General features: G+C 40.5%; 1 protein-coding gene across 1 annotated transcript; it reads left to right on the plus strand.

The window, feature by feature from the left end:
• Positions 16,133-17,787, plus strand: LOC109242059 (pseudo histidine-containing phosphotransfer protein 6). Its single transcript, XM_019408891.1, has 5 exons — positions 16,133-16,484; positions 16,593-16,723; positions 16,984-17,127; positions 17,209-17,281; positions 17,445-17,787. Exons 1-5 carry the CDS (start codon positions 16,416-16,418, stop codon positions 17,496-17,498), a joined length of 471 nt encoding a protein of 156 aa, XP_019264436.1. The 5' UTR covers positions 16,133-16,415; the 3' UTR covers positions 17,499-17,787.

Raw genomic sequence — 26,422 nt, forward strand, 5'->3', positions numbered from 1 at the left:
CAGATGGGTAGAAGTAGGTGCATTCGTCCAAATACGCGAATAGGAAGTTATCACATTCATATGGAGGAACATCATATGCCGCTTCGGCATCCCCAAAGAAATAAGTTGTGACAACAGACCCCAATTCACCGGGAAAAAGACCGCTGAATTCTTCAAGAAATGGCACATCAAGCGAATACTCTCCATGCCATATCACCCTGTAGGCAACGGCTAGCCGAGTCCTCCAAAAAAACAATACTAAACATCTTGAAGAAGAAGCTTGAGGACGCCAAGGGACTGTGGCCGGAATTGCTACCAGAAGTGCTATGGGCATACCGCACCACGCCAAAAACAAGCACAGGAGAAACGCCATATTCACTAGTCAATGAGACTGACGCAATGATACCAGTCGAGGTCGGGGAACCAAGTTTGAGATACTCCAATGAGAGCGGACCAAGCAATGATGAGAACAAGAAACAAGACCTCAACGAAGCGGAGGAGCAAAGAGACATGGCATACATAAGAATGATAGCCGAAAAACAACAAGCATAATGGTACTAAAACAAAAAGGCCAAAGTACGACCACTCAAAGTCGGGGATTATGTACTCCAAGACAAAACAAAGGCGAGAAAAGACCCAAGAGAAGGTAAACTAGGAACCAATTGGGACGGGCCATACAAAATCACAGCAGCAGCAAACAAAAAATCATTCCAACTAGAAACAATGGAGGGAAATCTACCACCAAACAATTGGAACGTCGCCCACCTCAAATACTTCAACTTCTAAGAACGGACGCCCTCCAAGTCGTACTCTTTTTCTCTCACCCGGGTTTTATCCCAATTGGGTTTTATTGGGGAGGTTTTTAATGAGGCGACGAAGGGGACGTCTCGAAGTTCAAGTATACTTCATTGCCAAGCCTATCGACTACTTCTTCAGGCCGAACGATGAAGGGACTAGGTAGACTGGAACTTCTCAATGTATGTATGGAACAAACAGAAACATGTAATATTCTCCAATGAATGAAATAAACAAAGTAGCATGCAGCATCTTTGCACAACTCCACCAAGTCATTTAACATTCAACCTCGCTCGAATTACTTTACATTCGACCTTGGTCGAATTACTTTACATTGGACCTCGCTCAAATTACTTTACATTCGACTCGCTCGAATTACTTTACATTCGACCTCACTCGACATTCGACCTCGCTCGAATTACTCTACATTCGACCTTTCTCGAATTACTTTACATTCGACCTCGCTCGAATTACTTTACTTTACTTTTGACCTCGCTCGAATTACTTTACATTCGACCTCGCTCGAATTACTTTACATTCGACCTCGCTCGAATTACTTGATTTTCGACTCGCTCAAATTACTTTACATTCGACCTCGCTCGAATTATTTATTTTTCGACCTCATCAAACCTCAACCTCGTTCGAGCTAATTAATACTCGGCCTCAAGTCTGTATATGTTCGACTTCGCCAAAATCAACATCACATACAAACGGCTGAAAAATCAGGGATTTTCCCACATAGCAAAAGAAAAAAGAACGGGAATCCGAAAATACATAGCAAAAAGGCAATTGTTCCATTTCAATTGTCAGATTACAATACTTTTTACAAAGGGCTCGAGGACTCCCTCACAAAATTAGCAAAGCAATAAAAAAACTAAGTACAAAAGATTCACGCCACATAATCCCCATCAGCACACTCATTGTCATACCAAGGATCAGAGGCAAGCCCATCCGCGGCGTCATCATCATCATCCCCACCAGGTGTACCAGGGTCGTAATCACAAGCTTCACGGGCTGCACGTGCCTTCACACGGACGCCCTCAAGCTTTGCCTCAGAAATCTACCCGGCAGCCTTCAAAGACTTGTACACGTCAAGTTGAGCCTCGGCATGGACCCACATCTCATAAAACTCTCGCGACACACCAGGATCGGCGGAAGTATGAGATGTATGCGGCTGTGCCTGCTATTGTGTCTTCTCGGCCCTCAGGACAACGACTTACTCATTTAACTCAGAAAACTCCACCTCCGAACCCATGATACGCTCCTCCAACCTCACCACCTTGAGTGCTGACGTCTCTGCCTCGTTGGCCCGCTCGGACCTGCAAACACGGAAGGCGTCATCTAGGGCCACCGCCTCAGCCGCGGCGGCATTCTGACTTTCTCAACTCGACCCAACTCTTCAATCTTGGCACTCATTTCATCCCTCAAATCGACGGCCCTCGCCTCCATCTACTCGAGTTCAATCGCTAAATACGCCACCTGCGCCTGAAGATAAGCATTCTTGGCCTTCACTCCTTTGCTCACCTCGAGCTCATCTTCTTAGCCTTTAGCGCTGCCTCAAGCACGCTGCACCTGCTGATGGCCCTCATAAGTTCCTCGTCCCTCTCCCTCAACTCTTCATCCTTCTTCTTCATCCTCGTCCTTCTTCTTAAGCCCATCGGGGAGCGACTGAAACTGGCCATCCTGACTGAGAAAATCGTCTAGCGTTCGGTGCTTGGTACGGTACTCTCGGTACTTGGAGGTTATCTTCTTAAAAATGGCCGTCCTCCGCTCTTCCCGCCGGTCGTGCTCAATCTCCATAATAAGGGTCTGACATGCAAAAAATAAAAAAGAGAAGAAGTCAGCGTAAGCAAGTTACACATACGAAACTAACCTAAAATGGGAAAAGCAAACTTACTCGCAGGGCCATGCCAGATATACCCAATGATAGGTTTGCATCGTTCAGCATCTGTAGCGTCCTATTCTCGGAAGCCGCGCACAAATGAGCTAAGGCCGGCACCGCCCGTTCTGAGTTGGCCAAGAGGTCGTAATCCATGGGAATGACTATATGCCGATTAGGACCCTCCGTCCTTATCTCCACACGAGTAGTCCTCTCCATGAAGGTCCGTACCTCCTCAAGGTCGACGTCCGAGCCAGAGTCATCGTCCCGCGCAGGGACAGCTCTACCACCCCCGGCCGCCGATGATGAGCCACTTTCAGCAGCCCGCATAAGCTCTCCGCTACCACGAACCCCCTCAACCTCAGAGGGCCTCTTCTCCATGACGACACTCAGCCGTAGAAACGACCTCGACGTCTGGTGTAAGCACTGAATCCGGTTCCAAAGCAATGAATCTCTTCGGCTCAACATCAGCGACAATGGACTTCCCGGTCTCCGCCCTTCGTCTTTTCCTCGGCGATACCTCTTCGCCGTGAGATGACTCATCCAAAAGGTGAAAAATAGGCTGAGAAGAGATCTCATTCGGCACGGCAACAGTTTGAGGGGCGGAGTCCCTCATTGGCGGAACTTGAGTCTGACCTCCTCGAGCAGACTCAGCTAAAGCAAACTGCATCCTAGCTGACGTGATAGCCTGGCGAAATGCAGGCACTGGATCCCTCGCCTTTTTGGAAACTCGCCAACCTGGCACCAAAGGAAGGTCGTATCAAAAGGTGATAGCGAACGGCAATAAGTTGGAAGGGAGAAATAAAACTTACTGGACGAGTCTTGGGTCCAAAGCGCTTATGAAAGGACACCCGGTCACAAATTCCCATGGTACGGGGTAACACGCGAGCCACCCTATATTCAATATCGAAGATGGGAGAAGGTGCACGCCTCTCAACTAGAAACAAGGAAGCCGTGAGTGAGTTGAAAATGAAAGAAGAAGAAGAAGAAAGAATATAACGAACATATGACAAGATACTTACGATTATAGTTCCATTGCTCGGGAAACCTGGGTCAGATTCGCAAAGAAATATTTATGCCAGACTGCCGGTTCGCCTTATCATCCATTCTGTCCACCAACCCTTTGATCCCATGATGCCGCAGATGTATCAATGTGCCTCTATAAAAGCTGGGCGAGAATAAATGCAGCAGATGGCAAATATTAACCTCACAGTCGGCCAACTCTGCGTACTTCGCCAGCATAAAAAAAACATTGTATGAATAAAGGGAGAGTTGGGCCTGGCAGACGTTGTAAAAATGGCAAAACTCCTCTACTAACCGGGAGGGGGGGGGGAGGAAGAGAATAACCAACCAGGAACGGATAAACATAGAAAGCACAATATCTAGGTCGGTGAACCTGTACTATGTCGCCTCCCGCCGGAATAATCTCGACATGAGGAGGAATACGATACTTGGACCGGAGTTCGGCTATTTGACGCGGCCCCGTCTCAGAAAGCTCATGAGCAGGAGCGGGGGCAAGTTCCTTTGGAAAGTCATTTCTGACCAAAGGATTCTTGGGAACCACCTCCTCCACGGTGGGGAAGCTTTCTTCCTCCTCAACCATGGATTCCTCACCGCCGGGAGGAATGGCCACCGATAAAGGAATGGCATCGGAAAATCTGTCGTGAATATGAGGGGAATCTGACATATTTTCGTAGTAAAGAGTGTACAACAAAGTCAGAGAGAGAATATATCAACCGGGAAAAAAATCAGGGACTGGAATTGAAGAAGCTGTGAGAAATCGAAAATGAGATCAGAGGAGAAGGTCAAAGAAGAACAATATGCATGCAAAAAGAGAAATGCTGAAAGCTTCGAAAATGAAACCCCTCTCCTCTATTTATAGGGCTGGCTAACACCAGAACCAAGGCAAATAGCCGTCAATGGCACCAAAATCGAAGCGATAGAAGCACAGACACTACATTGGGAAGATGCGTAATGATGATGCGCGTGGCATGACGTCATCCTACATTAGCCACACCAATCGCAGCCTCGCCGTTAGTTCGACCTCGGCCGATTCGATTCAATTGTCACAACCAAATTTCCTCTGAGCGGTTGCAGACAGGATCCGATCATCGAGGACGTCCAAGACTGCGACCTCAACAAGCGTAGGGACTAACTGTATTGGTCAAAATTTGGACTGAACTTAATAACTGCAAATGGACATGGTCGAGGATCAATCCGACCAAGACCTAAATAGCGAGGAGTCATCTTAAGAAAGATTAGTGCCGAGGTCGAATAAAGGATGTATGGAAGTAACAGTAGGATAAGTTTAGAATAGAAAGAAGGAATATTCCGTTGAATATTCTTTCAGTTGTACTCTTAGGGTTTCTCAGGAATATCCCTATAATTAGGAAGAGATAAAGAACAAAAAGGGGATCTCTACTTTTCTGATAAGAGCACATTGTAAAAGGTTGACTACAAATGATATAAAAAAGCTTGTGTTGTCCACTTTGTTCGATATACGCTTTTAATTTACAAGATCCAGAGATTCCTTGTCCATCTCCATTTTCTATTATTCCACATTGTTGTCAGGAAGGAGAATCATCCAAGTCATCTAACATTTGGGTGATAAATTCTTTTTTATTACATTTATTGCCATTATGTGCATTCATTACATGCTTTTATTACTACACTCATTGACAATCATTGAGCATATATGTGATATTTATTATTCTTGAACACGGTCCCATATCACTGATACACCCTAGTTTTAGATCTAGAATTTAATACGTTTAACTAGGATTTGCCCATTATCACAATACTTAATTAGTTTAACAAAAAGCTTAACACTTTTTGGTCAAACAAATACTTCTAGTAATTTTAATTTGGACGATTAAAAAAAGTACAAAGCATCTAAAATAAATGAAGCTCTCTTTTTTCGTGAAAACACATTTTGTTTTTTCTCTTACTTAACAGGCAGTCGAACAAAATTTCACTAGTTAAATGATTGGTTTTCTCAGACATAAAATTTATTATATATAACACAGTTATGTCAATTGTTTTGAATATCCTGAAATGAAATTGGTGTCATTTGATCAATAATAATAAAGAAAATACTTACTTTTGTCCAAATTTCACTATTGAGAGAAAAAAGAATAGCCTGTGGCTCTGTGCTCCGTCCTTTGCTTACAACTTAACTATGCGATAGTATACTGTAAATGACATGCGTTCTCGTCACGATCCATTGATGTTTAATCATTCATCAGTTTGATTCATTTTTTAAAAGAAAAATATAATTAATTGCCCGCATTCTCACAAATGAAATTATGATACTACCTTGGATTATTGTAGAATATATAGGTAGACAAATAATTTCATTAGCTATTGAATTCTGTATTCCACTCATAAGAGGTAATCAGGCAATAAAAAGGCAAAATAATGGTGATCTCGAGCAATGTATCAATGCCACTATGAAGTACAAACGTGACATGAAGTTGAAGCCATAGTGTCCTAATTAACAACTTTTCGGAAGCGCACGAGTTATTAGATTATTGATTAGTTACAAAGGTTTTTGTAATATACATTTGGAATTTCAAGGCCAAAAGACAGCACAAGTTGGGTATAATTATAAAATAACAATAAGCAACAGTTAGAAAGTTGTAACTTGAAAGTAGTACTCCCTCCGGTCCAAAATAAGTAATTTTTTTTTGGATGTTTTCACGCAGATTAAGAAATTCACCTTTTAGCATTAATTAACAATGAAATTGACCATATTAACCTTTACTATCTCACATAAACACTCCTAACACATATTCCAACTCTATTTACTCCAAGGACAATGTAGGAAAAAAATAATTAATTCATTCTTGAAATCTGGAAAAATCACTTATTTTGGACCACAAAAAAAAGCCAAAAAATCACTTATTTTGGACCGGAGGAAGTAGTAGTTAACACCTACAGTAACTAAGCACGGGAGCATAAAGCATGATTATGAAGTCTATGCATATTAAAAAATTCTACAAGCATTTTGGGCATGGACGTATTCAAAAGTGCTTTATTAATTTAAAAACCAAAGTTTGAGGGTTCATCTTTCGAGCTCTCAAAGTTTGCTAATGTAATTCCAAGCGTGCAGTATTTTTTAGACTTTCATGGAGGAAGAGACAATTTCAAAAGTGGGTTAATTAGTTTAACATTTGATTAAAGTATTATAAACAATAAGAATAATTGTTCGGTTATCTATGCTTTTATGGTTTTTAAAAGATTTGTTAATTCTTTTCACCACATTCCGATTAATTAGATTATAGAGACCCAGCATAGTACGTAATTGCTTGCTCAGGTAGGTCATCTCATATCTTTGTGCTTGCTAAATATTACAGAAATTAGTGTATATAAGATTATTTGTACTGGAAAAATAAAAAACCAAAATGTTAATCACGCATCTAATGAGTTTTTGACCAATATTGTCTCTTATTTTTTAGGGTAAGTCTATTTTGGTCCTTTAAATATAAACCTGAGCATATTTAATTCCTTGTGTATGCTAAAGTAGAGCACCTTTAGTCTCACGACACAATGTGTTCAAAAACTAATGGTGTTACCCAACTCTAATTCATGAAGCAAATCTTCTGCTCTGAAGCAAAACGTTTCATCTCCTTTTCCTTTTATTGGATAACGCAAATTATCACTTTAATTTCTCATTTTTTAGATAATGTCTTCTAAAATTTTGATCTTGAAAATATCCCCTTCTGTGCCGGTTTTCAATCAGAAAATGATATTGTATAACCGCTGTAAAAATAATAGCCGAAAAATATATAAAATTTATACATACATACATATACATATACATATATATATATATATATATACATATACATATATATATATATATATATATATATATATTGTATATTAATATACAAAAATTATACATATTTTATATACTTTTTCGGCTACCAGATGTAAATAGTTTTTAGCGCGGGCTAAGAGTGATAATACAACCTAGTTATTCGTTTGCTTCAATAATATGCCCAGAAGTGATCCTGACAGCTCTATTTTTTTTAAATTTTAACTTTTCTTTTTGGAAAAATCAACCGAAATTTTAAAAAATAAAAGCTTCAACGTTAAAATCATAAATTTATCGGCTCTGTACTATTAGTGAGTGTTGGTTTATAGAATATTTTTGATAAGTAAGTTAAAAAGACGGTGAGTGCCGAAACCAACCCCGAAATGGGAATGACTTTTTTCTTTTAGTGTTGATCTTCTGCTTACAGTGTCACATGAGTAACACGAGGTAGTGCTGTTAGTTTTTGAACATATTGTGTCAGTGAGACTAAAGGTGCTCCACTTTAGCATACTTAATGGACTAAATATGCTCAGTGTTATATTTGAGGGACTAAAATAAATCTACCCTCAAAGATAAGGGAAAATATTGGCCGAAAACTCCAAAATTAATACATCATACCAAATAGTCAATCAAAAATAATATCAGAATAATTAATTACAGCATAACTAATTTCAATATAATGATCCCCACATAACTAATTAAGAATAACTTGTTTTCAACCAGACGATCCCTAAAGTTATTGAAAATTTGTGCTATTAAAATAACAAATTGATATTTTTCAGATTAGCAAAGTATTTTAAAAAGACCTAGCATAGTTCGTAATTGCTTCATTTCATATATTTGTACTTGCCAAATATTACAGAAGTTAATCTATAATAGATCTTTTGTAATGGGAAAAAAATGTTAATCACGCATCTAATCATTAATATAGCATTGTATACCAAAAGTTCTTTCTACTAACCCGAAAATCAAGTGGTAATTGCTCATTGAAACTAAAGTTAATGAAAAAACAAAATGATACTTAACTAACCAATTGCTATTTTGCATAGTAGTAGAGTATTTTAACCCCAATTTTTCTTCTCTTTTTTACTTGCTCCATTTCCGCTGTCCTCAACAAGAAAAAACATGGTCCCTGGTGCAATACAGCAGGGAGCAGGACCCAGATTGCCACGTGTTCAATAGAGCTGTTACATAGTCAAGAACATGCTCCAACAAGTGACTGTACCATGTTTACCGGGGGACTAGCTGAGCAGTGACCACAAAAATGCTTAGCCCAAACTCCAAGGTTTTGGGCATGGGATGGACTTGTAGGCAGGGAGGTGGCATAAAAAAACAATTCTTTTTGCACTCGAGAAAAAAGAAAAAGGGAGTAAAGACGAAATTAGGAGTCAGATGAAAAGTGAAAACCACACTCGTATGCAGTGTAGGTGTGGGTTTTGGCAGTATGTAGAGTGAGTAAAAAGGTATGGTAATGTTCTTACAAAATTACTGCAGCGCTAGCATTTTTTTATAGCAGGTAAAAGGAGGTGAGGAAATGACAGTCACTGGGTAGCAGTGAGTTGTCGGGTGAAAGGGAGAGAGAGGAAGCTTAAGAAACAAAGAACGCCGCACTTGACAGTAAAAGAGGACAGCACGCGGGAGGTGAGGTGACTGACTCAGTACGGGTACAAACAAGTTGCAGGTCACCACTCAACACAGTGGCAGCCATTAGTACACTCCAAAAACGCCTGCGCCACCCTTAATCCTGCGGTTACAGAGTCTCTCTATGTAACGTAGACCATCCTGAGTAGGAGCTTTGGTCTAGTTGATTCCCCACGTTCACCTCGATTTTCCTCTCTTTCCCGTACCCAATTACCAGTCTGATTGAGAAAATGTGCTTGAATAGTTTTAACTACTCCTATTTGAAAAGGAACAGCTGGTTAATAGTTTCTATTAAAACTTGAAACAAATGTGAAGCGAAATACTACAACAGTAACAAGCGAAAAGACGATGCATGACAAAAAAGCAGAATATATCTCAATTTATTTAATATTAAAGAGATTAACATAATTTAAAAGGAGTACTTAGTTAAAATACTATAAAATTTTAGTTGAACCCGAATATCTGCGGTAAATTACTCCTTATAGTGTGACTTACACACAGTATTGATTTTGTCCGATTAAAGTGTATGGATCAAAATTAGACAAGAGAAATTCGGCACGCGAAGACATAAAGCCAAGGTCGGACAGACCAAGGTCGGACCGTCATCAATAAAGCCAAGGTCGGACCGTCATCAATAAAGCCGAGGTCGGACAGGCCAAGGTCGGACAGACCAAGGTCGGACCGTCATCAATAAAGCCAATGTCGGACCGTCATCAATAAAGCCGAGGTCAGACATGCCAAGGTCAGACAGTCATGAAACTGCTAGTTTGCTTTGGAATACTCAAAAGGAATATTCTACCGAATATTCTCTCTAAATTGTACCTTTTGTTAGGATTTTTTATGGATACCTCCCTTATAAATAGGAGGGGAGGACTTCCCATTTAGAGGACCCGGGCTCTCTCCCTCTCCCTCTGGCTAGAACAATATGTAAACACTCCTCTCTTTCGAGAGGAGAGGATCTGTGATCCCATACCTTCATCAGATCCAAAAGGGTCCAATGGTTCTTGTATTTTATCTATCATTCATCTTTATCAAATGAAAGAAGATCCGAGTCACTCAAGATCGGGTGAATCTTCTCCTTTATCTACATTTTATCGTCATTTAATGTTATTCAATGCATATATTTTTATAATATTAAATCTGGCTATAATCACGCCCAATATTTATACTCGGCTAAGTTTTTTTTTACTCATATTATTCGTCTCGGATCTAGAGTTAATTATCTTTAACTAGGATTTACCCCTTCATCTTTTTGATTGATTTGCTTAAAAAGAGAAAAAGTATCTTTTGAGTCAAACAATTTGGCGCCGTCTGTGGGGATTTTCTAGTTAGAATTTTAGTTTCCTCTAGATCTAAAATTCAATTCCAACTATGGAGCGTCTTCAGGGAAGCCAAACGAATTTGATACACCAAATAATTTTTGTATTTGGTGCTTGTGCAAATAAGATACTCCCTCCGGTCCAAAATAAGTGATTTTTTGGCCTTTTTCTTGTGGTTCAAAATAAGTGATTTCCAGATTTCAAGAATGAGTTAATTATTTTTTTCCTACATTGTCCTTGGAGTAAATAGTGTTGGAATATGTGTTAGGAGTGTTTATGTGAGATAGTAAAGGTTAATATGATCAATTTCATTGCTAATTAATGTTAAAAGGTGAATTTCTTAATTTGTGTGAAAACATCTAAAAAATCACTTATTTTAGACCAGAGGGAGTACTAAAGAGTATTATATATGAAATACAACTATTTCTGTGGATGTGATTTTCATAAATAGCTAGTAGCTTCTATCATATATACGAGGAGTTCAAGAATGAGAACAAAGATCTAGGCATAAATCTAATTCCCATTAACGAAGACAAGAAAAGCCGGCAAGCGGCAATTATCGGTTGAATTGTACAAAAAGTATGAAACAAGGTTATAGATGAATTTTATGATCCCAACAAGAAAAAATATCTTTTCAGGCAAATGAAATATATATAAATTAGATCGAGAACTTCGTTACTAATAAACATGAATTTTCATGGTATCCAAATTGTCACGCCCCAATTCTACAACTGACGTGCATTTGTCTCATATTCGGGGTCGGTTTAAGTCTTTGATATTCAAATGTTCAATTTTACACTTACATATCCGAGCCGATAAGATTCGAGGAAACGACAATAACAGGAGCGCTCAGTGGCCCAACATTACACTTGGCAGCTAAATTACCACGGGTGAGAGGACTGAAACTGGCTCTCAAGTATGGAGCGCGACGAATCATCCTCCGATATGACTCACAATCCGTCGTCGACCAAGTTACAGGGACTTTCAAAATAAAAGAACAAAGGCTACAAAAATATCAGCCAGGAACTCATAAGCTTCTGCCCGAGTTTGACGAGTGTCAACTCGATCAGATACCCCGAGTACAAAACATCGAAACAGATGGCCTTGCCAAATTGGTAGCGGCCACTGAAAGCATAACCGGAGAAGGGAACGTGATCAAACTGAGGTAACGAATGCTTTTATTTTGTTTTAACTAACTATTTCTCCAAGTGGAATAAAAGTAGGGACTCCCCCAGGAAATAAGTCATATTCTCCAATACAAGCAAAATTAAGCAAACTGGGACTCCCCCAGGAAATACATAATATTCTCCAATGCAAGCAAAATAAAGCAAAATTGGGACTCCCCTAGGGAACACCCTTTAAAGCCAAGTGCCTTCGCCATCAAAGATTAAAAGTTCGACCTCGCTCGAATTGGGACTCAGGCTATGTGCCTTCGCCATCAAAGATTAACAGTTCGACCTCGCTCGAACTGGGACTCAGGCTATGTGCCTTCGCCATCAAAGATTAACAGTTCGACCTCGCTCGAACTGGGATTAAGGCTAAGTGCCTTCGCCATCAAAGTTTGACAGTTCGACCTCGTTCGAACTGGGACTCAGGCTATGTGCCTTCGCCATCAAAGATTAACAGTTCGACCTCGCTCGAACTGGGATTAAGGCTAAGTGCCTTCGCCATCAAAGTTTGACAGTTCGACCTCGCTCGAACTGGGACTCAGGCTAAGTGCCTTCGCCATCAAAGATTAACAGTTCGACCTCGCTCGAACTGGGACTAAGGCTAAGTGCCTTCGCCATCAAAGTTTGACAGTTCGACCTTGCTCGAACTGGGATTAAGGCTAAGTGCCTTCGCCATCAAAGTTTGACAGTTCAACCTCGCTCGAACTGGGACTCAGGCTATGTGCCTTCGCCATCAAAGATTAACAGTTCGACCTCGCTCGAACTGGGACTCAGGCTAAGTGCCTTCGCCATCAAAGTTTGACAGTTCGACCTAGCTCGAACTGGGATTAAGGCTAAGTGCCTTCGCCATCAAAGTTTGACAGTTCGACCTCGCTCGAATTGGGACTCAGGCTATGTGCCTTCGCCATCAAAGATTAACAGTTCGACCTCGCTCGAACTGGGACTAAGGCTAAGTGCCTTCGCCATCAAAGTTTGACAGTTCGACCTCGCTCGAACTGGGACTCAGGCTAAGTGCCTTCGCCATCAAAGATTAACAGTTCGACCTCGCTCGAACTGGGACTCAGGCTAAGTGCCTCCGCCATCAAAGTTTGACAGTTCGACCTCGTTCGAACTGGGACTAAGGCTAAGGGCCTTCGCCAAAAAGAAGAGTTCGACCTCGATCGAACGACGACGGGTTAACATTTCGATAAGTCGAAATAACAGCCTTTAAGGCCAAGGGCCTTTACCAAAGAAGAAGAGTTCGACCTTGATCGAGCGACGACGGGTTAACATTTCGATAAGTCGAAATAACACCCTTTAAGGCTAAGGGCCATCGCCAAATAGAAGAATTCGGCCTCGTCCGAATCAACCTTCGGCCGTCCGAAACAATATTCGGCCTCGTCCGAATCAACCTTCGGCCTCGTCCGTATCAACATTCGGCCTCGTCCAAATCAACATTCGGCCTCGTCCGAATCAACATTCGGCCTCATCTGAATCAGCCTTCGGCCTCGTCTGAATCAACCTTGAGCCTCGTCCGTATCAACATTCAGCCTCGTCCGAATCAACATTCAGCCTCGTCCGAATCAACATTCGGCCTCGTCCGAAATAACATTCGGCCTCGTCCGAAATAATATTCGACCTCATCCGAATTAACCTTCGGCCTCGTCCGAATCGACTGTACGGCCAAGGGCCTTCGCCAAAGAAGAAGAGTTCGACCTCGATCGAACAACGACGGGTCAATATTTCGACAAAATCGAAATAATACCCTCTAAGGCCATGGGCCTTCGCCGAAGAGAATTCGAAATGTCCCTAAGGCCAAGTGTCGTCAGAAAATATAAAGGGAAGGAAAGACCGGGACTCGCCATGCGGGAATCTACCTCGCACCAAAGTCGCAAAAAGCGAAAACATGGAAAAGTACAAGGCAAATAACAACGAAAAGTTCTTCTTTATACAAAGTCACTGCGCAAATAGTCGCAGATTACATACGACCCGGATCAATGGTCAAAAAAGACAGCTATCTTTTCACTCGGTGTCACCATCGCCACTCTCTTCACCACCATCTCCAAGATATTCTCCCTCGGCATCGGCATCCTCAGCTGCAACCCATACTAGTCGACCTCCCCATCCGAATTTCTCGAACTACGATTAATGAGGTCCGTTCACCGAGCTCGACAGAGAGACGACCTTGATAAGCGGAGGAACTAGCTGTATGGGTCAAAATTAGACCAGAGAAATTCGGCACACGAAGACATAAAGCCAAGGTCGGACAGGCCAAGGTCGGACCGTCATCAATAAAGCCAAGGTCGGACCGTCATCAATAAAGCCGAGGTCGGACAGGCCAAGGTCGGACAGACCAAGGTCGGGCCGTCATCAATAAAGCCAAGGTCGGACCGTCATCAATAAAACCGAGGTCGGACAGGCCACGGTCGGACAGTCATAAAACTGCTAGTTTGCTTTGGAATACTCAAAAGGAATATTCTCTCTAAATTGTACCTTTTGTTAGGATTTTTTTATGGATACCCCCTTATAAATAGGAGGGGAGGACTTCCCATTTAGAGGACCCGGGCTCTCTCGCTCTCCCTCTGGCTAGAACAATATGTAAACACTCCTCTCTTTCGAGAGGAGAGGATCTGTGATCGCATACCTTCATCAGATCCAAAAAGGGTCCAATGGTTCTTGTATTTTATCTTTCATTCCTCTTTATCAAATGAAAGAAGATCCGACTCACTCAAGATTGGGTGAATATTCTCCTTTATCTACATTTTATCGCCATTTAATGTTATTCAATGCATCTTTCTTTATACTATTAAATCTGGCTATAATCATGCCCAATATTTGTACTCGGCTATGTTTTTCTACTCATATTATTCGTCTCGGATCTAGAGTTAATTATTTTTAACTAGGATTTACCCCTTCATCTTTTTGATTGATTTGTTTAAAAAGAGAAAAATTATCTTTTGAGTCAAACATAAAGTTCAATGGAAAACAGAGGATTCGAGAAAAAACCTAAAATTTTATTGTAGGTGGATTTAGGGCTCATCGTGAGAAGGTGATGATTCGCAGTAGTCCGTTCTTCATATGACACTTTTAAATTCGTGGTAGTCCGACTTAAATGATATTTTAGAAAACATTATTCCGTCCGTTCTAAATTAGAATGACTTTTTTCTAATTTGGAACGAGAGAGTATAAGATACTAAGGCCTCGTTTGTTAACCTTGAAAGTGTACATCAACGAAAAATTATTATCAAACGGTTAAAAAATAACTATATGTTACTAAGGAAATTATCCCATAATAATATTTTAATAGATAATATGTTTGTAATTTTTTAAATTTTTACTGAACATATATTTACTTATAAAAAGTTTAACAAAGTAAGATTAAAATAATATTTAAGTAACAATAAATCCCAAAAAACCCAACAAAATCGAACCAATCCAAAGCGATATAGTTGGTTTGGTTTGATTTTGATAAAAATCGAACCAATCCGGTTTATGTACACCCCTACTATTAAGTGGTTGTGACGTAAAAAAATACAAACTTAATGATTAAGATCTAAAAGGTTAAGATTCAGACTTTAGAAACAAACGCATTTAATGTAAGATATATGAATGATTAAGATTCAGACCTCCATTAAGTGCAAACAAATGAGGCCTAAGATTACTTTGAGTATTATTAAATATTTTTAGTTGTAGTAAAAAATTTCTTTTTTATTTAAAATTTTGTGTAAGTCAATGACTATCATCTAAGAGCTCGTTTGGACATAAGATTTTTTTCACTTTTTTCAATTTTTTTTCGAAATCAGTGATTGGTTATAAAATTTTCAATTTCCAATTTTTGAGTTGAAGATGAATTTTGGAGTTTTTCGAAATTTTGGAAAATTACAAAAAGTTATTTTTCAAAATTTTAACTCAGATCGCTCACAAAAACTTCAAAAACAACCCAAAATTATATTCATATCCAAACAAAACTCGAATTTTCAAATATCATTTTCACTTAAAAAAAAAATTTCACTTTTTTTTTCCGGAATTTTACAATTCTTACGTCCAAATGCCTATAAGTTGAAATGGATTGCGTATAAAATATTACTCTAGTTACAAAGCTATTATATTTTCAATTATTAAGTTAGAAATAAGAGCGTTGATCAAGTGAAGAAAATACTTATCAACCATTATTATTCATCATGAGATAGTACATTAGGGGGCATGAAAATATATGATTTGTAAACATTATAAAATCTACGCTGTATATAATACTTTATTAGATAATGATAAAATGCATAAATAACATTTCGTCATCTTAAACCTAAATTTCAATTTGCTGCTCCCCATAAACGAAAAAAGATGTGTGTGTGTGTGAGAGGGGGGCGGGGGTAAATTCTTCAAAGCGTAAGTTGTATACTGCTAAATTGCTATAACTCAATTGGTACGAAATTTTTTTGTGCCAATTAGAAAAAACAAACAAATTGGGAGGGGGAGGAAAAAAACAAAGTGAGAGTAGAAGACACTCACCATTATGACTCGTACCACTTTGGTATATAGGGGGAGGTACAATATGGATAGGTAGGGTCAATTCACCGCCAGATGGCCACCCTTTTATATAAGTCTTCACTCTCACCTGACTGACTGCAATTTCTGTGACTGCCATTTTTACTCCCCCAGAATAGGAAACGACACCACACTCTTCTTCAAACCAACTCCCTTTCGCCCCTACATTTAGTAAAAAGCCTGAGACAAAATTAAAATCTCCCACTCTCCCTTTCATCTCTATTCCTTTGGTCTCTCATTTACTATACTAAGTTTCAAATAAAGCAGCCAAAACGGGTCTACCTCTGTGGATGCTTGGTCTCGGCATGGAGCGATTGCGAACTGATATCAATCGCTTGCTCGCCTTACTCTTCCACCAGGTATTTTATTATTTCCTACTTTTTCTTTTCTGCAATTATTTTCTGGTCTCTTTTTTGTTTTTGTTTTTAGTACGTACTAAATGTGATTTTATTCATACGCAAATATAGGGAGTATTGGACGAGCAATATTTGCAGCTGCAACAGCTTCAAGATGAATCCTCTCCCAATTTCGTCTCTGAAGTTGTCAACATCTATTTTCAAGAGTCCGAGAAGCTCTTACGAAATCTCAGATCGTTGTTGTGAGTTTTTAGTGTTTCCTCTTTGTTACTACGTTTTAATTTAGATACACACAAAAAGAATAGATAGAGGTAAACCCACAAAAGCGATTTTACTGCTATAACTTTATTGTGGGCATGCTTTTAGGTAAGCGTGGGAAAAAGGAGGAAAAAGTTCTTGTCTTTTAAAATGTTCGCTCTTTGGTCTGGGTTATACATATCTCTGAGTTTGTATTCTTTACTTTTTATCCAAATGTACCTTTTTCTTATTGTGCGAATAACAGGATGGATAGAGAGTTTTCGGACTACAAGAAAATGGGAGTGCATTTGAATCAGTTCATAGGAAGCAGCTCAAGCATTGGTGCCAAACGCGTCCGAAATGTATGCGTTGCCTTTCGCGTTGCGTCCGAACAGAACAATCGACTAGGGTACAAAAAAATTTCTTATAAATGTTTAATTAACTACCTTTATTTAGGTCATTAATACTGACCAAAGTTTTCGTTTGGCAGATGTTTGAGAGCTTTAGAGTTGCTTGAACATGAATACTGCTATCTCAAGAACAAACTCCATGAACTTTTTCAGGTATATATGTACTACACATTTAATTTTCATCCTACTTTACACTATTTTATACGTAGATAAAAGTACGCCATGCATTAATTGCCACTCCTCAGTCCCTATCATAGTTTTTATAATGAATCTTTAGCATTAATTAGTTCTGATCATATATAGTTTCGTGCTACAGATAGAGCAGCAAAGACTGCTAGCAGCTGCAGTCAGATACCCAGTCCAGCACTAAACAAAGCACAGCTAGCAGACGTCACTATCTTCTTGCATCCAATGAGTTTTGGTTCTTAGAGTTTGACAACCAGTTAACATGTGCGTTATCGCCAGGAGTCCAGGACGAAACAAAAGCAGACGGAAATGAGACAGCGAAATTTAGAACTTTTTTCTGGGTGTTAAGTATTTTTTAACCTTTGAGATATGGAGGGGAATTAATGAACTAGGAGTAATGTTTTGGTATAGTTTGAATGAAGTCTGCAAAATTGTGATTCTGGAATTTAAGTATGAAGATTCGGCTTTAATGACTCTCTGAGTGCTTCCTTTTATAGAAATGTCACTTTTATATTTCCACGTACTAACAGCAAAAGCATCCAATCAATTTATATCTTGCTTTATCAAACATCTAAACAAAAGCTCGCTAATCAAAAACATCAGTCAAATGAGTGTGTTTCTGCATGTAAAGAACATTTTATCTGTCTATATCAACGATGTTGCCAACCAGCTTATTATCAGTCGAAAAAGGCTCTAAGATTCTGCATTTAATGTGAGGTTCCGTTCACTAAACTAAAGTAAAGGAGTAGTTTTTTTGGGATTTGACTCCTCTTCAGTTTTCACTCTACTTTCCCAAGTTCCTACTGGTATGGTATGTGATACCTATTCTTTTCAGAATTAAGTTCCTGATTTAATTATGGTTACCCTTAAAATGGATAACAACCAAAATTTGTACACGACTTTAAGGATATGTGAATTGATTCAACACAAATAATCAAAGATAGTAGGTAAATGAGTTAAAGACAAAATGAATAATCAAACCAACTGTAATGTTACGGCTGGACTCGAACTCAGATTGAATAGTAGCTTCACCTGATTGGACCCTTGGTTCGAAGCCAATTATGAACGAAGAACTAACTGTAAAATAAGAATTTTGCAATAGTTAAAGAGCAGAAAAATAAATTTGTATTGCCTTGATTCACGTGTTACAATGTGTCTCATTAAAGAAATAGCTCTTCCTTTATATAGTATGAGAGTTTCATCCATAGTACAATTCTAAAAAGGGTAAAAATCCTCCTTTCTCGTCAATTATGGATCCGCAACTAACATTGGGCGAGATCTGCAATGTGATATCTGGTTGGGTACGGATATCACAGCCTTTCGTTAGTTGTGCGCAACCGTTTGCCATATTTTCCGAGGTCTTGGAACTCGTTTTGGGTCTGGGGAGTGTTACTTCATCACGCCCAACGATGAGCACATCGTTCACCTGTTATAGGGCTCGACACGAAAGGCTCCCAACCTCGATTTCAACCTCGTATGTCCGTACGCTTCTTTCGTCTTCCTCATCAGGAAATCGGGTTGCATTATTTTTTATTTTACCCGTATACAGATAGTCTTCTCGTTTTTCGGAGAGTAGGTTTGCCGGAACGATGGGAACGAATAGATGAGCCCCGGTATCTTCCCTCGTACGTTACAACCAAGGTGACAAGTAAATTGAGATGTCCCATTAGTCGCGTCGTTCTGACTTCGGAGACGTGTCGGTCATCGGCTGGCTGTCTTCGAATGTGAAATGTCACACAACGATTGCATTTCCCCCTATAAAAGCTTCAATCCTCTTCACTTCTTCCACTTTCCGTTTCTAGACTTTTCCTTTGAACATTCTAACGACTTTTAAGTTATTAAAATCTGCATACATTGTTCATTGAGCCTTCATACCTTTATCATCATCTTCATATCTCCTCTTTGAACCTTCACATTTTTCCTCAAACCTATATTTTCCAGATTATAATGGATAAAACTTCTACGTCAGTGCCTCAGCAGGCCATCCCTCCATTTTTCTCTATAAAAGCTTCCCCTTATATAGTAGGAGAGTTTCATCCCTAGTATAATTTTAAAAACGGAAAAAATGCTCATTTCTTGTTAATTACTAATCCGTAATCGACATCGAGCGAGATCTGCATTGTGATATCCGATTAGGTACCGATATCACGCCCCTCTGTGCGCAACCATTTGCCATATTTTCCGAGGTCTTGGAACTCGTTTTGGGTCCGGGGAGTGTTACTTCATCACGCCGGCGATGAGCACATCGCTCACCTGTTATAGGCCTCAGCATGAAAATCTCCCAACCTCGATTTCAACCTTGTATGTTTGTACGCTTCTTCCGTCTTCCTCATCGAGAAATCGGGTAAGCTTTATTTCAGAGATTACCCATATACAGATTGTCCTCTCATTTTCCGGAGAGTAGGTTTGCCGGAACGACGGGAAATGAATAGATGAACCCCGATTTCTTCCCTTGTACGTTACAACCGAGGTGACGGGTAAATCAAAATGTCCCATCAGTCGCGTCGTTCTAACTTTGGAGACGTGTCGGTCATCGACTGACTGTGTTTGAATGTGAAATGTCACGCAATGATTGCATTTTCCCTATAAAAGCTTCAACCCTCTTCACTTATTCCCTAGGCTTTTCTTTTGAACATTCTAACGGCTTTTAAGTTCTTCAAATCATCATACATTGTTCATGGAGCCTTCATAGCTTCATCTTCATCTTCATATCTGCTCTTTGAACCATCATATTTTTCCTCAGACCTATATTTTCCAGATTATAATGGCTAAAACTTCTAAGTTTGTGCCTCAGCAGGCCATCCCTTCATCTTCGCACGCGACCGTAGATGCCGAGGTGGCCTTTCCCGAAGCGGCTCAGGAGCCCCCAATAAAGAGTTTCATACCCGAGGGTTGCTCTATCGGGGATGACTTCAAGGTCGAGAAGGCCCCTGTTCAACAAGACCGGGGTGAGGAAGCGTGGAGATACATATGTTCCGTCACTGAAGATACCCATCCCATAGTCCAAGAGGACTATAAGTGGGAAGGTAAAGACATAATCGTCCCCAGGCCTAATGACGATATTACTACCCACGTGGAGGTGTATTTAAGTGTTTATACTTACCCCTTCACGCTATGCCCGATAGAACCCATAATCTAGCTTTTTGCAAGAGGTACGAGGTATGTCTTGGACAAACCCGCTCGTCCTTCAAGAAGATTGTGATCCTCTTAGCCATTTTGTGAACAACACCGAATCTCCTCGGTTTACTCTCGACCACCTACTCCGTCTGTACAGTCCCCAAATTTTTCTAGGAGGACTGATCAAGCTCATTCGTCGAGCAAGCAAGCCCCCTTCTCAAGCATCGACGAGGATCAAAAGTGAGGCTGGCAGGGGAGGTTGTTCGAGGTAAAAATCGAAGACTTGATCCCTCTCGAGTTCCTGTCGTTCTCTGAGAAATGGAATGCATCTCGTAAGTATCGTCTTCCTTAAGTATTAACTTTTCATTCTTTCTCTCACTGCTTGTATATACGACGGATACTCCGAGCGCACATGGCGCAAAATTTCGAAGGGCCAATGGGAGGCCCATTCTCATGGAGAAGTTCTTCCCCGTATAGTTACCACTACGTCCCCAGCTCACATAATGCTAACCTTTTCTCTTCTCTTATAGGTCTGCCTAAGACCACCAAACTTAGGCCGCTGGACGGGGATAAGGATACGTCTTTACCTGATGAGCCCTCTGCTTCGAGACAGCCCAGGACTGCCGCAGAGGAGGAGAAGAAGATGAAAAGAAAGTCCTTGGGTTCCTCGGATCCCGAGGCAAAGAGAAAAAAAAGGAGGCCACATGGGTCCGGAAGCCTAAGAAAAATACCAAGTCTAGGGTACCGGACCTTGACTTTCTCTACCGGCTCAGGGATGAGCCCGAAGAAGATGACATCTTCGTTGACTATGGATCGACACCCACCGGGAGCAGTCGGTGACCGAGAAAGCGGGCCACGAGGCTGATCTCCTTCCGACTCGGGAAGCCGAGGGGGAGATAGAGGTTGTGACCTCCAAGGAAGCAATTCCCATTTTGAAGATGGCAAACGGTGTGATTGACATCAACGAGAGACCCTCCTATACTGAGTCCATGCTCGAAGAAGCCCAAGCCGGTAAAGAAAAGTCAAGCGAAGAAGTATAGGGTCCAGACGATCCTCTCCACTCCTTCTTCAATGGAATGGACATGTCCACATTGGAGGATTTCTTCGGGATGTGTCACCTAGAGATCTCGAAGAAGGACGTGCCTTTAGTAGCTGGCGGGCCGAGTTCGAGCCCAAAAAAGTGTGAAGCATTATCCTGCACCGAGCGTGGACCTGAGCGTAAGAGAACGGTTGTTCTCACAGTCCTAGAGGATGCCCGGATCATCTCTGCTCCGGTAAGTGTAGACAACTACGTACGATGCCTGGTGACCGAGGAGGACTAGGCAAAGATGAACGAGGTGGGCATGTCAAGTCTCTTCAACGAGGCGCAGCAGGTGCTGAACGGAGTAATCTTGCTTAAGTTTTCCTTTGATGACTCTTACTATTTTCACTATTTTACAGGCTTTAGTGCTTTATCATGAAAGCATCATCCGGTACCGCTTGAAAATCAGCCAGCTCGAGTTCGAGCTCAAAGAGTAGGTCCAGAAGAACGACATGTACAGAGCCTTAGTGAGCAATAAGACAAGGCCCTTAAAGATATCTAGATTCTCCAGGCCGAGATGGAAAAATCTCAAAAGGAAGCCTCGGCCCTAAAATGGGAACATGCTGACCTGGTTGAGAAGGTAAAGGTCTTTGAAGCTAAAAACAAGCAGCTAGTCGCGGTGACTAACAACTAAACTTTGCAGGTCCAACAGAAGATAGACTTGATCGAGCATCTATGGGCTGAGATGGACGAGGTCAAGGCCCAGACTGAAGTATGGAAGGGCAAGATGGACTGATTGGCCTCGGAGAAGGAAACTGCAAAGGCGAAGTTAGCGTCAGTCGAGAACCAACTTCGGGTGGCGAAGGACAAAGCCAACAAGTGGTTTAGTTTGAACGACGATCTCCGGGCACAGTTGATCTCGGCCGTAGCAGAACAGGATGCCCTCAGAAGAGAATGTGCGGCACTAGGTGCCAAATTGGACACAACCTCTGCTGCTGCCGAGGAAATGATGCCTCAATACAAGGCCGATGTGGTGGTAGCCGAGACCAGTTTAAAGATAAAAATTGAATACATGAAGTGGTTGTCCTGGAGAGAGACCCTCGAAGAGATCCACGCCCGAGGTTTCGACCTATCTGCCGAGATCGAAGAAGCTAAAAAGCTCAAGGCCGAGGCAAAGGAGCTCTACGAGCCTGAGGGTGTCGAAGGCTTTGAGGGATCTGAGGTCTCCAATAGTTCCGGCGACGAGTCGGGTCAGAGTGAAGACCAGACGTAGATGCCTTAGTACCTTTTCAGGTTTTTATTTTTCCTTATGTATTTTTTTTGTTTTGAGGTCGTTCTATCGGGCAATGTCGTGTTTCTATGAAATTCTAGAATATGTGTATATATATATATATATATATATATATATATGAAATTTTCCCTTTCTGGCTATATCTTGTCTCTACTTTTCCAGTATCTTCTTGAAATTTCTATTCGCGTATTGTTTTTGCTGCCTTAGCATAGAATCAGATGTAGTGCCGGGGCATTCATTTTTTGGAAGTTTGAATGAAGCCCAACTTTGATGCAGCTTTGTTTGCTCGAGATTTGGATCCTCGGCGAGACTATAGGTTCCCAAGATGCTTAAGTGTTTTTAGATGATGTTTTTTCCGAGTGTAATCTTTTAGTAGGTTTTGAATTTTCGTAAGGGCCTTACTTTCTAGTTTCGAAATTCAGACATCTCCGAGCCATTTTAGGGTGGTCGTAGACTTTTATATTGGGGCACCGCCTAATAGGTTTGGTGCCTCTAGGATTCGGCAGTTTGGGCCGCCCAAACTTTCATCAGGTGACAGTACCTGAGTAGGGGTAGCCCGTAGGATCAATAGTCCCCACGTAGGGGTAGCCCGTTGGCTTTTAGGATCCGGGATCGAAGAAACAAAATGTGAAATGACAAAGTGTAAGGGAAGCGGAATTTTCTTTCATTTCTTGGTATGTAGGGTACATGATTGGAAGTGGATAAAACTTGTACCATGGCTAGAGCGAACTATATGGGCACGGTTCATAGGACCGTTTGGCTCTTACAATGAATCCAAACCGCGAAGCCTTAGCTTTTAGCACATTAAGTTTTGTTCTTCCCTTACTAAAGACCTTAATTCGAGGGTAATGGCCCCCCATTATTCAAGATCAAACTCATGAGGGCTCGGATTATGTTGACATGAAGAAAACGAGCATCTACTCCGATTTGAAACCAGTCTTCAAATATAAGTTAGCACGATTCACTATTGCCTCGTTAAAAACCTTGCCGAAAAACCCACTTTGGGATAAAACCGGCTCAAGGGAAAAAGAGTGTAACGCATGCTTTTAGACTTAATAGCCGCATAGTCCTTGACCATTTACCTGCATATGTTAGTCCGATTTATAACATGATTGAAAGGTAATTGAGTTTGTACCTTAGCAGTAGTACTGCTTTAAATGTTCCACGTTCTAGCTGTTCGGTGGTTGCACACCATTTCGACGACCCGATACGGTCCTTCCCGGTTCAGTCCCAGCTTCCCCTCGTTCGGGTTCCTGGTGTGTAATGTTACTTTCCTCAACACCACATCCTTGACTTGAAAGTGTCGGAGGTTGGCTCTCCGATTGTAGTACCTTTCTATACGCTGTTTCTAGGCGGCCAACAAGACGCGGGCGACCTCCCACCTCTCATCCAATAGTTCTAGGCTTGTGATCATGGCCTCGCCGTTTGACTCTTCTATCGCATATTGATGACGTCCAAAACATACCTCAATAGAGATATAAAACAGTAGCATGCAATAATAATTACCCAACTAGGAGTCGGGGAAGAATCCAATGGGAGTTATGAGGGGTTTTAGGGGTATATATTTGAAATAAGCAATTGGGTAATCTAGATTGAACTTCCACAATCCAGTTTTGTTTACTACTTCTACTGTTACTCTAATAAATGCAGCTAAAGAGAATATACTAGATAAATGTTTTTGAGGTTTTTCCAAATGGGTAAAAGGCCTAGGGCTGTGACCATTACTTAGGTGTTTGTCTAATGGGATAAATACGTTAATGTTTGTTTTGTTGATTGGGGTGAATTATAGCTCTGAACTCTACAGTATCCACTCAATAACTCTAGGTTAGAGAGTGATTTTTCTCAATTTAGCTTTCTCAATCCCAATTGGGTATCAACCAAAACAGTTGATAAGAGCTCAAGTCGGCTTATTACTATCTCTAGGTGAACCCTTTAATTAGGTTAATCAATCTCTCAATTAACCCAATTCCTTGTTAGCTAAGTTATCCTAGACTATGTTCCTCTTTCTCAAGTTGAGACTAAGTCAAATAGGCATGAATCAATGTTTGCAACCATTAATTCTAAAATTGAAGCATGAACTAAGCTAAATAATCTACACCCAATCATCAACAAGCACTAAATTAGATACCCATATGGTTTACACACGAGGGTTGGGTCACAACCCTAGTAAAAATCTAGCTACTCATAACGGGGTTTGAAGAAAATAAAGAAGAAAAGCGAATTAAACTCATAATGGAAGATTAGAATGATGAAATCTAATGTAAATACACCAAAGATGATGTAAAACATCCTAAAGTAGTAATGAAAAACGGCTACAACAACTTCGAATGTTCAAACTTGACCTAATTTTGTGAAACTCGTCTATTTATAGAGGGCCAAAAATTACGGACAAAAATTCCCCTAGGGAGGTTCTGTGGCCGCACAATTACATGTGCGGTCACAGATTTCTTCCGTTGGCAGGAAGGTGAGTTTTGCAGCCGTACATTTCTGGACTGCAGCCACAAAGGCAATCTTCTGCGGCCGCATAATTATTGTGCGGTTCGCACTTTACAAAGTCTCCTGGACTTGGTCTTGATTCCTTTTTTAACTTCCTCATCTCTCCCCAAACTTATGTTGTAAGCCATTTGATTCATAAAATTGTTAAGGAAAGATTGGGTGCCAAGAGAGGGTCACAATACAACGTGTAAAGGCTTGTAACATGGTTATTAAAATGAGAAAGGCTAAAGGCTCAAAGGGGTTGACTAGGATAACGACATTGGTTGGAAATAGAAAACTCAAATAGGCCAAAGAAAGCCTACAATTACTTCTCAGGCCAAGCAAAACTTAAGATTTCGCATTTAAACACATTCGGGGCAAGTTCTAGACCCTTCACACAGATACTTGGACTAGCAACAAATCATCTCACCCCTCACACAACTAGATTGTAAAAGAGGATAGAGTCGAGGGCCCACAATGACCACATTCAAGATTAAAGATCACTATGGTCCAATTATACCACTCGATGATTACCAAAGTCAACAAAAGAGTCAAAAAGTCACTAACAAGAGCTATTTCCTTTTTAAAACCCTGTCTCTAACCATTAGCACGTAGTTAAGTGTGTTGGTGTAGAATGAAGCATGTTTGACTCTTCGAGCATGACTTAATTCGGTATTTTTATTCATTAATACTATTATTATTACCTAAATATAAAATGGACTAATTCCCTTAAGAAGGTTATCACGCTATCCATCGTTGGGACGAGTCACCTGGTTCACACAATAACTACCTTTGAAAAGAACTGTGACATTAAGAAAACGAAAGACTTATTATCTACTAAAACATAAAAAGAAGCTACTAAATCAAACACGAACTAATAAGGAAACAAATATAAAGAAGCTAAAAAGCAAAAATTGTAGAAAGTGTAACGAATATACATAATGAGTGAGAGAGAGAGGATATATACATAATGAAAGAAAGAGAGAGAGAGAGAGAGAGTACATATTATATATATATATATATATATATATACACACACACACACACACATGAATAAGAAATGAAAGAGAATAAAATCGAGTTATTACAGGCCAAATGTCTCAGAATGTATCAAATATAACAAATAAACTCCACCCCCCGAATAAAGATAAGCATTGTCCCCAATGCTCAACAAAATAAGAGTTAAAGAGGGGAAAGAGTGAAG

Source organism: Nicotiana attenuata, chromosome 1 (assembly GCF_001879085.1).
Source record: "Nicotiana attenuata strain UT chromosome 1, NIATTr2, whole genome shotgun sequence".
NCBI classification, from domain to species: Eukaryota; Viridiplantae; Streptophyta; class Magnoliopsida; order Solanales; family Solanaceae; genus Nicotiana; species Nicotiana attenuata.